Source organism: Perca flavescens, chromosome 1 (genome assembly GCF_004354835.1).
Source record: "Perca flavescens isolate YP-PL-M2 chromosome 1, PFLA_1.0, whole genome shotgun sequence".
NCBI lineage: Eukaryota > Metazoa > Chordata > Actinopteri > Perciformes > Percidae > Perca > Perca flavescens.
The window spans coordinates 26178096-26195031 of record NC_041331.1 but is presented as its reverse complement, the minus strand read 5'-3'; the positions used below and the strand labels follow the sequence as shown (position 1 = coordinate 26195031).

General features: G+C 40.1%; 1 protein-coding gene across 1 annotated transcript in view; it reads right to left on the bottom strand.

Moving 5' to 3' along the window:
- The window catches only part of LOC114556962 (heterogeneous nuclear ribonucleoprotein C), a 41813-nt gene extending 41523 nt beyond the window's left edge, over window positions 1-290 (bottom strand). The window contains exon 1 of the mRNA XM_028580135.1: window positions 71-290. Coding sequence (XP_028435936.1) covers window positions 71-92 — 22 coding nt within the window. The 5' untranslated portion in view covers window positions 93-290. The remainder of the gene's footprint in view (window positions 1-70) is intronic.
- Window positions 291-16936: the final 16646 nt, after the last annotated feature.

The following is a 16936-nucleotide window of genomic DNA, read 5'->3' as shown; positions in this document are numbered from 1 at the left end:
GCATGCAAACATCCACATGTTTACACATGCATAAACACACAAACATAGGGATAAACCCCCGTATACTCACATCTTGGGCTGAAAAGGGTCATATCAGGGATGCAAAACAACCAGGAAACTGAGAGCGGAGAGGCTAGCCGAGGATTTATTTGCTTCTCTCTTACAACTCTCTTTTTACGTCCTTACTCTTGCTGTGTGTGTGCGTGTGTGTGTGTGTGTGTGTGTGTGTGAGCGTCCTAACTGCGTTTGGCTAACTGCTGTGATACTACTGAGTCAGTGTGACAAACCCGCTAGAGAAGCACCAATGGAATGTACCAAATGTTCTCCAAAGGCAGGGGTGGATAGGGGGCACTGGGCTGTTCCATTAGCAGGAGAACTGGCAGGAGGATTGGATGAGTGTGCAGCTGGTTTCCCCTCAGCAACAGAAGCTAGGCTGGAAGGGCCCCTGTGTGTGTGTGTGTGTGTGTGTGTGTGTGTGTGTGTGTGTGTGTGTGTGTGTGTGTGTGTGTGTGTGTGTGTGTGTGCGTGCGCGTGCGCGTGTGTCTGTGTGCGTGCGTGGGGGGGGTCTTGTCAAAGAGCAGGGACCTCAAGACACCTGTGCAGTTCGCACTGACAATGTACTGACTAACAGACTATGCACTATAAGCAAACAAAATTATACTTGCACACACTCACTTGACACTAACTTGACATGTTTTAAAGGTCCAGTGTGTAACGTGTTTAGTTATTCATTATCAAAATCTGTGTTGCCCGTTCACCAACTTGTCTTTTTTCATGAATATTTACCACTACCATCAATTCCAAATATTCCTTTTGGCTTGAAATTGTACATTTGCATTCGCATGAACGGTGGTAGACACTCCATATTCATTCGCCATCTTGAAATATGTTAGCCGGTAAGGGACATACAGGACATACTGCTCCACCTTTGTGATAAACTGACAGGTGCTGCTAATGCTGCTAATGGGTATCGTAGCTTCCTGGCCCCGGCAAGTTTGAAGAAGGAAACATGGAGGACCACACTTATTCAAAATCCAAATTTCAGGAACAGTAGTCTTCTTCTTCGCCCAGAAAAAGAAAAAGGATATTGAAAAGAGCAAGAGACCGGCTTTTTGAAGCGTGAAGGCTACCTTAGCTGTAATACGTACTTTGAACTGCGTGGTGCGAGAGAGTTGATTGCGATATATATGATCTTAACGCTAGATGGGAGAAATTCCTACACATTTAAGAGGATTTTTGTATTGTTTAATTAGGATTTCAAAGATAGGCATTCATGGAGAATTACACACTGAGGACATGCACACACATGTCCTGTGTGATTCTGTAAGACATGAGACAAAGGGATTAACGACAAGTACAACCGCTGTATCACTTCTGTATATTTGCTGAACTAATAAGCAATTATAAGTTGAATACTCAAACAGTGACTTGAATCTCCACACTAAACCTGAACCATATTGAATAGGTGAGCTACATGTAAAAAAACTGAAGCTTTAAATAAATCTCCAGCAGTATCATTATTATTACATATCACAACGTTATTTCCATCACTGAGATCTTGATGATAATTAACTCACTACATCTGAAAAACCAACCCAGCTGAATTACTTTTTACATATTGCAAACTGTGCACGCTGTCTAATTGTTCCATTTTTGTTGTGCTGTAGTTGGAGAGAGAACACACCTGAGGGTGTTTAATCTTCCTGGCTCCTGAGGAGAGGCTTTCATGTGGGTTTAATTAGCTTCTTTAACAACCAACACAGAGTAAGACTGGCTGTAAGCCAAACTTTAATCTTGGTCAACTCTAAAATGATTATTACCTCTTTTCACACTGCACTTAACCCAGGCACAATTGCATTATTAAACTGTTAACCCTTGCATAACTGTGCTCTCAGTCGTGTGACAAGGAGCTAAATTAGCCCTGGGCTGTCGGTAAAATAGCAATTTCTGTTTTATTATAAAATGCAAAGACCTTTGTGATCCTAATGCTGATGGGTACAATTGGATTCAGAAATTGTCTTTTGTATGTTTCCATATTTAAACTAAGCTACCATGTGAGTGAATGACACATCCAAATATCTGAACCAACATTAACATAAAACCATACTGGTATAATGAAAACATGGCATGTCTGCATAAAAAGACAATGAGCTGTTGTATTCCCTTCAAATACACAGGTTGTAACCAAGGGCTCTCGCTGCCTTGGGTGCATGCCTTCTCAGCTCGGATGCATTTGCTGAGATTGATATGTAACGCCTGAAACAAGAACATGAGGAAAAAATGGTAGTAGGCTTTTCTTATGAGCTGTGACTAAATGAGAAGAAATTAATTGCGAAAAGTGTGTGTTAATATAATGTACACAGAACAGCTTATATTGTCCATATTTACATCCTACCAATAACCACTTACATTTTTGAAGATAATGATTGACACATTTTGGTTTCTGATCTGAACATAACCAAACAATGTTTTATTTTTCAAACATGGTCAATTTCATTGTCTTTGTAATGTGGAGTCTTGCTTTTTCATGTTTGTTTTTTTAAATTATTATTTTAGCAATGTGCTTTAGGTCATTTGCACCAGTTGGAAAAGGAGGCAAGGAAAGGAGTGCCTGAGCATCACAACAGTTAGCCATGACATTTTTCAAAACAAATGATTGTATTCTTTACTTCTGTCACTAGTTTTCTGGTCAATTGTATATCCTTGCTGATGTAAAGTTAATATTAAAGTAGGGTGACCAGATTCCCAGAACTAAAACCAGGACACTTTGCGCATGACCGTAGTGCTCGTGCACGCTTTTTAACGTGAACATGTGTCAGCCCATATCATATTTTTCAGAGAAAATTGATACCTGCTTCCATATAAATTGTCTTTTCAGGAAACCGTGACCTGTAGTAAGTAGCAGTGAGTGACTGGGAAGTAACCTACTACAGCAATCAGAATGAGAGAATTAGATTTTTATTTCATATTTTCCAGAAATAATAATAACTGAACTGTACGTATTGGGAAGTAATGCAATGAAAACGAATTATTAGTGAATATATTTAAAAAAAAAGCTAGAGCTACCCTAAGCTAAAATGGCTATTGTTAGCCTAGCCACCATAGCCAATCCGACTAATCAGTAACAGAAACAAAGAGCCAACTAACGTTAACCAAATAAAAGGAAGTTATAAAGTTACGTTTCTCTCCTCCGTTCGATTTGATGAGATATAAGCAATGCTTTTGATGATTTTTCCCGGGTTTCTCCCGTTTTTTAGCCCTATCTCCTGGACCCCTCCCGGTTTGTTATTTCTCCCGGGAAACTCCCATAATTTGCGTATTTATAAATAATTGCCAGTTGCCAGATCTTGTATGAAACGCATCCTGTTCACACAATCCACACCTATACAATTTTCAACCAGTTTGTCACCTCAACCTGGCAACCTATAACCCAGTTGCGCAGTTGATCTCTGCGCAAGCTTTGCGGAAAGTTCAGACCCGAAAGCGAGCCGATAAAAATGGCAGGGGAAGGCGGTGTTCCCGCAAGGAAATCAAAATGTAGCTGTAAATTTCAGCAGTGTTGGGTGCAACAGTTCACATGCATCTTACCTAGTGATATCGACAACCTCCACGCTTTTGTAAGGTGTGTCGCATTGATTTTAACGTAGCGCACAGCAGAAAAAATAACATTACCCAGCACATTAAAACACAGCGGCACCATCGTTCGTGTAAAAAGATAGTTACAGAAAATCGCAGGAGCATGAATAACAGCACTCTTTGCTCTCTCCTGTCCTGCAAAATAAACCACACCAGTTTGGCTTCAAAGTACACTCTGTCCAAGAGGGCACTGAGAGCAGCTAAATCTGCCAGATACAACTACAACACTTATGATAAAAAAATAAAAAAGTGAGCACATATTCATGTTTTCAAAACATATTCATGTTTACCAAAAAGAGACAGTTATTGATTAAATGTGTTAAATGTGTTTGTACCAGTGTTAAAAAGTGCAGTGTTTCTGTGATGTTTTGTTGTAATAAAATTACGTGTAATTTTATTACAATAATGTGTAATAATGTGTAATAGTAGTAGATCATCATATCTAATATATAACATCATATAAAACTTTACGTTGCAGAACATTAACCAGGCAAACGTATGGCATAACGTTATTATTTATAATTCAAAAATAATAAATAGGCTACTTTACTTTAAATCAGTAAACAGTTCCACTACATATGGTTCAGATTGTGATAATTCTAAGAAAATGTATTTATTCATGTATGTGACTTTTAAAAAAGGTGCTTCTTAAGCAAACATGTACAGACAATTTTTATGTACAAGAACATAAATGCACTCACTATTTATAAATTCCCAGACTGTGGAAGAAAGGTTTCTCCTCCTACTTTATGTGTTTATGGCTTTGACTTCCAGTCTTTGCAGATAGGTGCATTTGGGTTCACTGTCAGCTATCAGAGGAATTAAAAAGAGAAACAGCAGAGAGGCGAGGGGGTGAAAAAGGGACAGTAGGGAGGGAAAAAGGTAGTGGAGCAGAACCCGGCTGGATGCAGCCCAGGTGACTGACTCACGTAAACAGAAAAGGCTGAGGGGGATGGCGGAAGCAAAGAGAGATAAAAATTTGCCTGCAGGCTGAGGAAATGGTTGGAATGAGTCTAAAAGTATAGGGTTGAATATGGACACAATATAACAGGGCTAAATAATAAGAGAAAATGAAGTAAAAAAAAAAATGAAGGAGAAAAAAAACTAAAGCTGATATGGAGCCTAGCTGAGGAATAGACTTACATTAGGATAAACAAGCAGGTTTACATGTAAATAGAAAAAATAAAAACTATCAAGGTTGAAGATATTTACGAAAATGCTAATTTTGTTTTCTGTTATTTCACAAAAAGAAATTTGAGAAAGAAGTGTTACTATAATATACCTATGCATTTATGTTGAAACTAGACTATCAGCTGGCAGAAAGAGGTTTGTTTTAGCTGACGCATTCAAGCTGTGCTTAGCCAACTGACAAATCGACCACATAGCAAAGAATATAGGCTCTGGGCTGCATAGTGTTGATGAACTCTCATGAGGAGACAGGCAGCCATGCTGAGGTTCAGCAGTCAGCTAGTAATGACTAAAAAAAAGAAAAAGTTGGCATGTAGGCCCCCCAAAAAAATAAGTGTATTAAAAGGACACTTAAGGATATTTTTTGTTGTTTGTATGATGGATCTTGAGAAGTCAGTACTAGATTGATAACTAAGATCCTTACACCCTTTTTCTGCTGCCACATTCAGGAACAGAGTAATTCAAAACCAAGTCACAGCTGAATTCTCATAAAGATTGAAATGCAATTTGGTTGAAGAGAACTGAAAATAAGATCAAAAGTGTAGATCTCAGTATGAGCTTCTGACACCTACAAATCACAGTACAGGGCTTGGTATGGCAGGGTTGTTGTTAGCTAGCATGCTGTTAGCTGATGGTGGTAGCTGGTGATGCTGCAGACAAAAGTGAATATAACTTGATACGGAGGGTTGTGCTGAGTTTTTGGGTGCAGGTAAAAAGGGGGTGGTTCTTGAACACCGGAACAAACTGTTGCGCCTTCTCTGTGTTGTGGGCCGCTCCAACTCAATCAAACACCAGCTATTGAGAGGGTGCCCATCTGATGACCTTGCAGACTTGCCTGCACTCTTACGCTCACACACAACGTCATATTGAAACCACATCTTTTCTCTGGTAAAACGGGTCAAGGGACACATGAAAAGTTTCTCCGACCAACTTACTAGTACATACTGTATTTGTTAAGTCTAGTGAAACCAGATATTCAGTGATGGTGGTTGGACAACTAAGTGGGCCACAAAGTTGTCATTTTAAGCCAGTGGGGCCAGGCTCTGCAGTTACAATGTAGCTATAAAGCCGGGTCAAGCTGTCGAGCAGCTGCTCTTTACTTACAGTTTTTCTTGATTGCTTTGACCTGCTTAAAGAAACTGGGATCCACTTGGTTTTCATCATCACTGTCTCAGCAGAGCAGAAGACACCTCTTTGCAAATGTGTTAACCCTTTCTCATTGGATTGACACACTTTCCCCACGCTTTTGCAGAACAGTTAACACGGATGTCATTCAAGCAGTCCAATCTCCATTGTTTTAGCTATGGTAACCAAACAGAAACCATCTGTTCCTAACTATTAGAAACTACCTACATCAGTATGAAATCACTGAAGCACCTGTTTGACACTCCTTGACACAAATCTTCAATTAGCAATCAGTCAGCAGGGTTAGGCCATGTGGCCCCATTGTCAAGACAGAAGAGACTGAGTATCAATAGTGGCTATTTTTTATACTCTACAGTAATAGATGTTTATACTTTATTGTAATATATTTTATTTTTATTTTCTTAATTTCTTATACTCTAATAGATTTTATTTTGGTTTGGTTTACATGTATTTTGTGTAATATTTACAGTATTTCAGTTTTCAGACACAGTTTGAAAATAAGAATCAATGGAATCAATAAAATTTGCATCAAATCATTTCTGATTCTGGATCCAATTCTTGGCAAGAAGGCAAATTTGACAACAAATGGCACTGGTATGAAAGCTCCGTACAGTAATAGGCTACAATGACAAGCAATGATGCACTGATTCGCACTGATTGCTGTATTTTGTATTTTGTTGTCCACTGTGTAATGGTTGATTGGAAGAGCTCATACACTTGTTGGCAAGTTTTGTTGTTTGAATGCAAAATTTGCTTTTGTTGCATATTTTAAATGTTTTGGCACAGTTAGAGCCTTTTGAAAACAAAATGTTTCATTTTGACCATGAGTGCCTGTTTCGGCCTGTGTATTAACTGTTTTGAAAATGTGGAGTTTGAGTTGACTGCTGTATCAAAGCAATCAAGAAAAACTGTAAAGCATAACTCTCGCCAAAATGCAACCTAGGGTCTTTTTGTGAAAGACAAGAGCTACGGTGAGTTGTTCAAAACCTTTCTTTTTAGTAAACTCTGGGTACACAAACAATGTTGTCAATGCTTTCGTTAAGTTGTAGAGCCCCTGGTGATACTTTGTAACCTGACTCCGCCAGATGGATTGCTTCGCATTTGCTTGGCATATCCATCTGGGAACTTTCCGTTGGAGAACTTTTGGGAAGGGGCGGAATACTGGTTATTTGATTGGATGAACCATCTGTCTATCACCTATGTTGGTGATAGACGGGCCAAATCAACCAATCAGATCCACGAAGCGTATGAAAATACAACCACAAGCCCGCCCCTGCTGCTGCAGGCAAAGCATAGCTCGTTAGCTCAGCATGCAAGCAACATGTCGGTAAAGGATATTTGCCATTTGTGTAACGAGAATTTAGGAATAAAAGTCACCATTTCAGGTTCCCGGACCATATTCCAAAAGAAGGATCCAAGAGAAAAAAAGCATTAGCGAGTGGCTAACAGAATTAGGGCTACCGCTGGCTGATAATACTGGTTAGCTGATTGGATAAACCATTGGTCTATCACCACCTAACCCACCTCAAAACCAACGCTGATTGGCCCGGTCGTTTGGCTAACGGCTCCAAATTTTCTCTGCCTCAAGATGCCAGACTGATCTGCGAGTGGAAAACTGGAGCTCGCGAGATCAGGACGGTCTCACGAGGCTAGATACTTTGAGCAACGTTTTATGTTGTGTTGAGCCTTCTTAGTGTTTTAAAAATAGCTATTTTGAGGCTAGCATAAAAGTGCCCCTATCACTCCCATTCAAAAGGCCATTTGACCGAAAAACGAAAATACGGTAAATCTTAAAAGTGGCGCTTCTGTCCTAAATATGCTTTTAAACAGAAGTTTGACTCGTGTACATTCACAAAAAGACCCTAGGTTGCATTTTGGCGAGAGTTATGCTTTAAGTGAGAATAGGATTTTAAGGCAGAAAGAAAGTCATGACTGATATGATGACAGACATCCGTTTATCCCTTATTTTGGTGGATATACAGTAGCTCCTGTAGAGCGTTTTGTACCCATATGATTTCATATTGTCCCCCCCCGGACAATGATGTCATCGTCCATCATGATGTTTCACTGTGGACATCGTCATATGCCAATTCGGTAGACATTGCCCAACAACTTGGAGCTGACACACACCCTCGTCTCCTGATTAGCCATTCTGGGAATTCACACCCAGACAGACGGAGCAGAGCACCAACACCCAATAAAAATCAGTGCCCAGTGCCCACCGAGGTATTGCTGTATCTTGACATGATAATCTTCTTTTTAAATGCACCACTGCACTCTTTTCCCCCACCATAGAGCACAGCCGACAGCTCATACATTATCATTGAGTGCCTTTTCCTCTTTTCTTCCCCTTCTCTCCCTGTCACACCCAATGACTACCCGGCACACCGTCCTCCCCCGCTGCTCTCTCTAGCTGGAGTGTCTCATACCCGTTTCACATCGAAGTCTCAATCAGGGTTGAACCAGGGTTGACTTTGTGTTTGCTCTCGGGTTGTGACCCAGGTCGTATCTGAATGACCAGGGATCAACCTGTGTTGACTGGCTTGGTTTGAATTGACAAAAGAAGGGTTGAACACTGGTCAGGTAACCCTGGTTTGACCCTGGACAGAGATACAGTATCAGTGTAAAAACCTCATTATGTACTAGTTTGAGCCACTGGGTTTTGTGTGGATGCACTTGCATACATGCCTGTTTGTGTGTGTGCAGCCTGTATGTGTGATCAGTGATTAATAAATCAGACAGGGCTCCATCAGTGTGACAGTGCCCAGGTGGGGAAATATTCCCCTTTTTTCCAAGCATTGGGTAACTGTGGCAGCAGCGTGATTTGGCCGGGCTGATGATAAGAGGCCTGCGGGCAGCTGCACATTTCACAAGGCTTTAAGTGGCACCTCATTCACTGTGCTTTGCTTCCGGCTCTCAGCTATTACACTTAACAGACTCTCTTGTTCAATAAAAAACATTATTTAGCACCACTGTGTCTTTTTTCATCCAGTATGTGCATAGATACATTACTTTGGGAACTTGTGATTCATTTTTATTTATTTGCTTTTATTTTGTAAAGTTTTTTTTAATTTTTATTTAGATATAATAGAGAAGTATCAACAACCTTGGAATCAAATCTTATTTTCTGCTTTGACTGAAAATTGTGGGCCAGTGCACACTGTTGTATAACATGGAATTACACAGTGTCTTTGTTGTTAGGATCTGGTTTTAATGCTGGCAACTTAAATGTGAGAGATCGGTGTCTCCTCTGTCCAGTCTGATCTCAGTTTTGGATGAAGCTGTCTCTCCCTGGAGCATCTCTCGGATACAGAACACACACTGACTGTACACCGTTTCCAAACTTGTGATGTATTGAACAAAGAAAACTGGCTCGACGAGAATCAGAGCAGGGTCCTCTTATATTGGCCAGTCTCTGAAGAAGCAATTAGAAGGATGATTCAATTATACTCAGAGATAGTGAGAGTGTGAAACTCAGTTAACTTCGCATGAGCGTCTTTTTCCTAGCCTCGTGTAGCGAGATAGACACAATGAGCGTGTGGCTGGTCTGAGTAGCATTCTCAAACAACCCCATTCATCATCCTCCACAGCCCTATCTTTCTGCGTCAGGGACAGCCTTGTTCAGTCGGACTGCCCAGCTGTGACGAAGAAAAAAATACTCTCTTAACCAACTGGATGTTTCTGCATCAGCCAGAGAGCCCTAACAGAAATCAAAGAGAAACACACAAAAACACATAACTGAACAAAATAATAGAGGAAACATGATAATAGTCTGATTAAAAACAATTAGATGACATGTTTGTAAGATATTTGCCCTCATGTATGTTGAATTTGCCATTCCTTTTCACCAACTAATTGTTCTTCTTCTTTCCAAATGCTACAGAAATAAATATGTTTTTGCAACAGCAGATTTTCAACTGTTGGATGTTGAAGAAGCTGCAAGCATTAAGAGCACAATTAATTTCTGCAGAACATGTGACTTATTTTTATTTCATATACTGGTATATCATCTCCCGAATCCAGCTGAATTATCTATAATGTATAAGCAAAGGTGTAATGCAAAAGTAAATTATTATTATAGTCTACTGCATGAGGTAAGACCTGAAGATAATAGTTCACCTAATTTGGATATTAGCAAAATTTGGAGTCGTGTTTGTGTCAACCTGATAAGATTAAAGGAGAGTCTGTGTTGGATTTAAACTTCTGAGAGGAATATCTGTCTCTTAAGCTGCTAAATGCTCCTCTATATTCACCAGCTAGGTGCCAACTGTGTCTGTCTGCTGTTTGGTGCTGGGCAGGTAGTACAGTGGCTCTTTAGAGCTTTTCACTCTGAAAACAGCTGCCTGCTGTAGGTGGAAAAGAGGTTGAAGAGAGTGAACCAAAACAGTAGTTGCATGCCAAAAAACCCAAAACAATGTTCTGAAAGCTCCACTGAGCTCAGGGGAACTGTATAGTCAGCTGATAATTCAGAGTGGATTCATAAGTGACCTACTTACACATTGTTCATTCTTGATTTGCATAAAGGTGGAGTCTGTGATTCTAATCCAATACACTTTTTTATGAAATTCAGCCATGATCTCTTCACGGTCCGCTAGCTGTCCGTTCTGTGTGTGCGCTGAAAAACAAATCTGGTGTTCTGCACAGTTCTGGTTCTGTGAATGCGGAAACAAACAAAGTGGCTCGGACCGGGCCAAGCAGCACTATTCTAGCCAAAGAGCAACAGCCGCGTTCATGCTTGTGCACAGGGCAGGGGAAAGGCCATGGATGTATAAGAGAAAGGCAATACTCTGCAGAGCATAAACTGCAACTGATGTCAGCTGCAGAGCAAATTACACACCACTTCACTTGTTCTGCTGTAGAGAGAGGAACAAATACATGACGTACGGTAATGGATATTTTATTATTCAGTTTCTGGTGATTTTTGCTGGCCTAACACTGACACTAAACTAGATAATTACTGAATATGATAGTTATTTTGTCCACTGTCTACTGTTCTTTCTATCTCTAAAACTGTGTGTTTTTTAGGGCAGATGAAGGTCAGTCAAGCCCTGTTTTCCCACTTACCTTATATAGCAACATTATGCAAGCTAATGGTGTAATGATATGTTTCTTCTGCTTGTTGTGAATGATTACCCATCAGCTTCAATTTCAGGTCAGTATTTTGGGATCATAATGGAGTTTTCTGCGCTATGTGGGCCTATTAGTGTTTAGAAACACTGCAAAACTCTCTGTGTGTGTGTGTGTGTGTGTGTGTGTGTGTGTGTGTATCCATAATACTTATATCCCTGTAAATTATTCCTTCAAGTGGAGTTGAATTGTTAAAATGTGTGTGTGTGTGTGTGTGTGTGTGTGTGTGTGTGTGTGTGTGTGTGTGTGTGTGTGTGTGTGTGTGTGTATAAGTGGTATTTTGTTGTCTGGGTGGGTTCAGCATCATATGCATTAAATTCATGCGAACAAAATATTCCAAATGGTGCTGTAAATAAAGGACTATACAGACAAGTTGACCAGAGGGTATCTGTGGGCAGCAGGACTCTGATAATTAGAAAAAATGCAGCTTGTGAAATTAACATGGTGTGATATCTGGATGGGGAAATTTGTACAGAAAGTAAAAATGTGCACTTACTGTATTTGGCTGTACGGAGGTGTTTTTTATATTTTTATATAGAACATATCACTGAACTCCTTCACTGGTGCCTGTGAATATATATATATATATATATATATATATATATATATATATATATATATATATATATATATATATACACATACACACACACACACACACACACACACTACTGGTCAAAGTAGTAGTAGTTTTAGAACACTCTGAAATTCATGCAGTTCAATGTCTTATTGTACTCTGAAATGAAAAAATAGAACAAATGAACAATTTAAGTTAAAAGAAATCATGGAATCAATTTATAAACCACAATGTATTCTACATTTTTGACTCATCAAAGTAGCCCTCTTTGGCAGATATAACAGCTGAACACACACTCGTGGCATTCTTTCTACAATGGAAATCAAAATATTCTTCAGAAAGTTCTTCCCAACTCTGTTGCAGAAGTTCCCATAAATGTGTGGCACTTGTAGGTTGTTTTGCTTTCACTTTTCTGTCCAGTTCATCCCAAACCAGCTCAGTGGGGTTTAAGTCTGGTGACTGTGCTGGCCACTCCATGTTTTTAAGCTTACCATCTTGTTCTTTTTTGCTAAGGTAGTTCTGGCATAGCTTGGACTTATGTTTTGGGTCATTATCTTGCTGTAGGATGAACCCCTGACCAACTAGGCGCATACCAGAGGGTACTGCATGGCGTTGCAAAATGCTGTGGTAGCCGTTTTGGTTCAGGGTGCCTTTCACTCTGTACAAATCACCGACCCTGGATCCAGCAAAACAGCCCCAGACCATCACGCTTCCTCCTCCATGTTTGACAGTTGATGTCACACACTGAGGAACCATCCTTTCGCCTACTCGACGGCGTACAAAAATCCTGCGTGATGAACCGAAGATTTCAAATTTTGATTCATCAGTCCATAACACCTTCTTCCAGTTTTCAGTAGTCCATTGATGAGGTTTCTTGGCCCAGGCAAGCCTCTTTTTCTTATTCTGACGTCTTAGCAATGGCTTTCTTGCTGCAACTCGACCTATCAAACCTGCAGCTCGAAGTCTTCTCTTTACAGTTGAAACCACTATTAAGCTGAGCTTGAAGCTGTTGTCCTGTGAGCCGCCTATCACGCAAGCTGTTGACACTCAGAAACTTGTCTTCTGATTCTGTTGTGGCTTTGGGTCTGCCAGACCTCTTCTTGTCAGAGTTTCCCCCACTTTCTAAGTGCTTTTTGATGGTGAAGAATACTGTACTCACTGACACCTTGACTTTCTTCATAATTTCTCTGTAGGAAAGAACAACATTCTTAAGTGTTATGATGGTCTGTCTCTCTTCCATTGTTACTTGTCTTTTCCCCACCAACACACTACTTTCTGCAGTACAATGCTGTTCAAATAATGCTCACGAGGGTATGGTACCACAGTGTGTTCCAACAATACTTTTATACAAACAGAGGGGGTTGTAAGTAATCCAGACAAGTTGGAACACCTGTGGGAATTGGTAGCACCTACTTTCAAAGCTTGATCAACCTCCATTGCTGCAGAACAGTTCACCACTTACCTTTGTACCATTTCAAGCTATTCATTGGACTTGAACTGCTAAAATTTCAATAAAAAAACTAAAAAAATTGGGGTGTTCTAAAACTTTTGACCAGTAGTGTGTATATTAGGGTGACCAGAACGTCCTCTTTTGCCCGGACATGTCCACTTTTTACCTACTCTCCGGCTGGATTTTCTAACACAGAAGAGGTCATATTTAGAACATTATTTCATATTATTTATTTATTTTAAAAGAGAGCTATTATTTTGTTACATGTTGTTACAGATTTTATTTTATTACAGAAGTTATTTTTGCACAATTGAGGCATAATAAAGCATGTTCATTAACCTCTGAGAATCACCACTGTCTGGATTTGTCTCGAGGCCAGGCCGAGTGTCCTCTTTTTTGGAAATCAAAATATGGTCACCCTAGTGTATATATATATATATATATATATATATATATATATATATATATATATATATTTAGTAGGGCTGTCAATCGATTAAAAAAAATTAACTAATTAATTGCACAATTTGCTGTAATTAATCGCGATTAATCGCTTTTTTAAATTGAGACTGAAGCTTATAATAATGGATATTTAAATGCTAAATCATTTAACTTTGCAAATATGAAGAAAAAAAACAAACAAGGAAAGGTTCTGCTAAGTTCAAATATGTTTAATATCTTTCAGAACAACAGCAGCAACAATTTGGCTTAGTCCTGCTGAAGGCTGCTGAAACAGCTAGAAACTGTCTGACTTGAGAGCAAATTTTTGTCACCGTCCCCGGCTGCTGTCGCCTGCTCTCGTCTACTTTACAGGCGAGGCGCAGTTCATCTCCAACGAGCCGAGAGTTCAGTCGGCGGCAGGGCAGTCGGGACTCACCCGGAAATGGCGAGCGGAGTGAGGTGACGTGACTAGTCTCTCAAAATCTGACGAAAATCTTCCAAACTGACCTTTGTTGAGCTGAAATGAAGACAGATTCAGCAACTGCACGGCCTATTTCTCGCTTAAAATGTTTTCAGAAACATGTTTCAGTGAACTATCTTAGTACAATATGAGATCGTATTCTGAACGGCCGCCATGACAGTCTGGCTCTCAATATCCGGAGAAAACAAACCCATGTGACGCGTTCGTCCAATCAGCTGCCGGTTTTCATTACTTGGGCAACAATACAGAGTAGCGCCGCCTGGTGTTATGGAGACGTATTACGTTTCTCAGCCGCCACATGAAGTAAACAAACACAGCTGCGTTAATTTCGTTAATTTTTTTTAACAAGTTAAATATTCAAAAATTAACGCAAAAATTAACGCGTTAATTTTGACAGCCCTAATATTTAGATGTGTCATGTTAGGCACATCTGCAGGTTTGTCATAATATATCCTCAAATAGTTTTGAGGACTAAAGGTGAATGAGCCATTGTCTTTGGACTAATGTATCTGAGATCAGTCCAAAAATAGGTTTACTAATGATGCAACTAAGGTTTTGTCAATCCAAGTGTTGAAAAATGCTAGAAAGAAACATGTAACATCTATTGGAAAAGTGAAGAACACTGCTTACTTCTCTTCTTTGTTGATCCAGTGGAGCTGCTCAGTGTCCAATACCAGAGGACTGGTCGTCTATAACTGAATTTATGTGAAGTAGAAATTATTATTTAAAAAAAAGAGCAAACAAGGTCAGCAAGCCTTCCTTGGATGAATAACGTTTTTACAAATTATGCAGAATCACATTTACTTTAGGGTATTTAAAAATGCCTCTAATTTAGCACTGATCTGAGATCTATAATATTATTTTTGTTGAGTTAATTTAAATATGTAGCCATTACATATGAGTACACAGTTTGCTTATCGTATTGTTTTCCTTTCTGTTGCAACTACAGATTTTACAGAGCAAAGTAAAAATCAGTGTGTTGCTTTTATATGTGATAAAGAAATACTGTTAAAGGTATTAGGGCTGAAAATCATCGTGGCGTCTGATAACGCACCTTTTCATGACGATTGATAGATATCTGCTGGTTCCTGCAGACTGTGCAAGACACAACAAGACTGCTGGCATGTCACTAGGGACAAATGAAAGAAATAATGATTTATATCACTCTTTTCGGATGTCCCGTTAACTTCCGCTTTCTTTGTGTTGGAATTTTAAACTACGGTCGATTTATGAGGACTATAACAGCTCCTCAGATCTCTGCAGGGTAAATCCAGACAGCCAGCCAGATTATCTGTCCAATCTGAGTTTTCTGTTGCACGACTAAAACAACCTTTGAACATACACATGTTCCACCAAAACAAGTTCCTTCCCGAGGCTATTTTGCAGCGGCTCTGGGGCACCGCTCGGCCCTTAGCATCGCCCAAGACGATTGTGATTGGTTTAAAGAAATGCCAATAAACGAGAGGAACAGCATCCGGTACAGTACATCCACCAAAATCCTCAACAAACTACAATACATTCAAAACTCAGCTGCCTTTCTGCTAACCCACTTACGCACCAGAGATCACATCACCCCAGTCCATCAAAACCTTGACTGAACAAAAAATCCTTTAAAACTCTCCTCATCACCTACAAAGCCTTCCACAACCTAGTCCCCTCCTACCTCTCTGACCTCCTGCACCAACATAATCCCACCTACTGATCAGATCTGCTGACGCCAACCTCCTCACCCCTCTCACCTGGTCCAAGCAGGTCGTGTCCGCTGGTGACATAATGTCTGTTGTTGTTACCGGGGCTGCTGAGTAAGAGCGCAAGTAAGAGTAAGAGAAGTTTTCTGTGAGGCATTGCGAGAATGCAGGAACTTTACACTTGTTCCTGACTCGTAGTGGAACATTACAGTGAGCATGTGTAAGAACTGTGAATAAATGGATTGCCAAATCTAAAGTTATACGCCCGTACGCACCTCAGTGGCTTATTTAGCTATGATAGTTTTGTTGAAAGTCATTTTGACCATGTGTGATAGTATGAATATTGTGGGAGAATGTGGTGGGCGGTTCTTGTGTGTACTATGAAATAGAATTTTGCCGGCACCACTGACACTACCTGTACATGGCACTACCTGTAACCAAAGTTAAAAACTAGCTGGTGAACATGGTGGAGCATTTAGCAGGACTTACAGCAGATTTGTCAGGTGGCCAGAAACACGTCTCCAAATGAATGCTTAAGATGCTCTGTAAGCCACGATTTGCTAGCATGTTCCCCATATCAACTTTATAAGGGGACAATGTGTCCTTGTATTTATAGCTTGTTGTGCTGCCTTCTGATAGCCAAAGCAAATCTGGTTTAACCAATCAAAACTGCTTTTTCCATCCTGGCGATCCACCAGGACAAGTTACATAAAATGCTCAATCATTTGCTTTTCTTCAGTCAAATCTGCCAGACAATCACGTTTAACATGTTGTTTATGCTGGATTATGTGGTATATATGATATACTTTTTGTAGAAGACACAGACTCACTCGCCTGACAACTTGTCTTCACACAGAGCGAACAACCTCTCAACAGGTGGGTTGGACCTTGAATGACCTCCTCCTGATGACGCATCACATGTGTGACTCAGGTAATGAGCGTCAGGTGTGTGTGTGTGTGTGTGTGTGTGTGTGTGTGTGTGTGTGTGTGTGTGTGTGTGTGTGTGTGTGTGTGTGTGTGTGTGTGTGTGTGTGTGTGTGTGCGCGTGTGTGTGCATGTGTCCGCGTGCATGCATGTTCAGAAAAGCAGTAATGATGAAGATACTGCTCTTTTAAAAAAGAATAATTTTCACTTACTGCTGTGAGCGCTCTGCTTTTTGTCAGGCCTTACAACCTTCATGACAATACTGCGTAGTCGCTCAC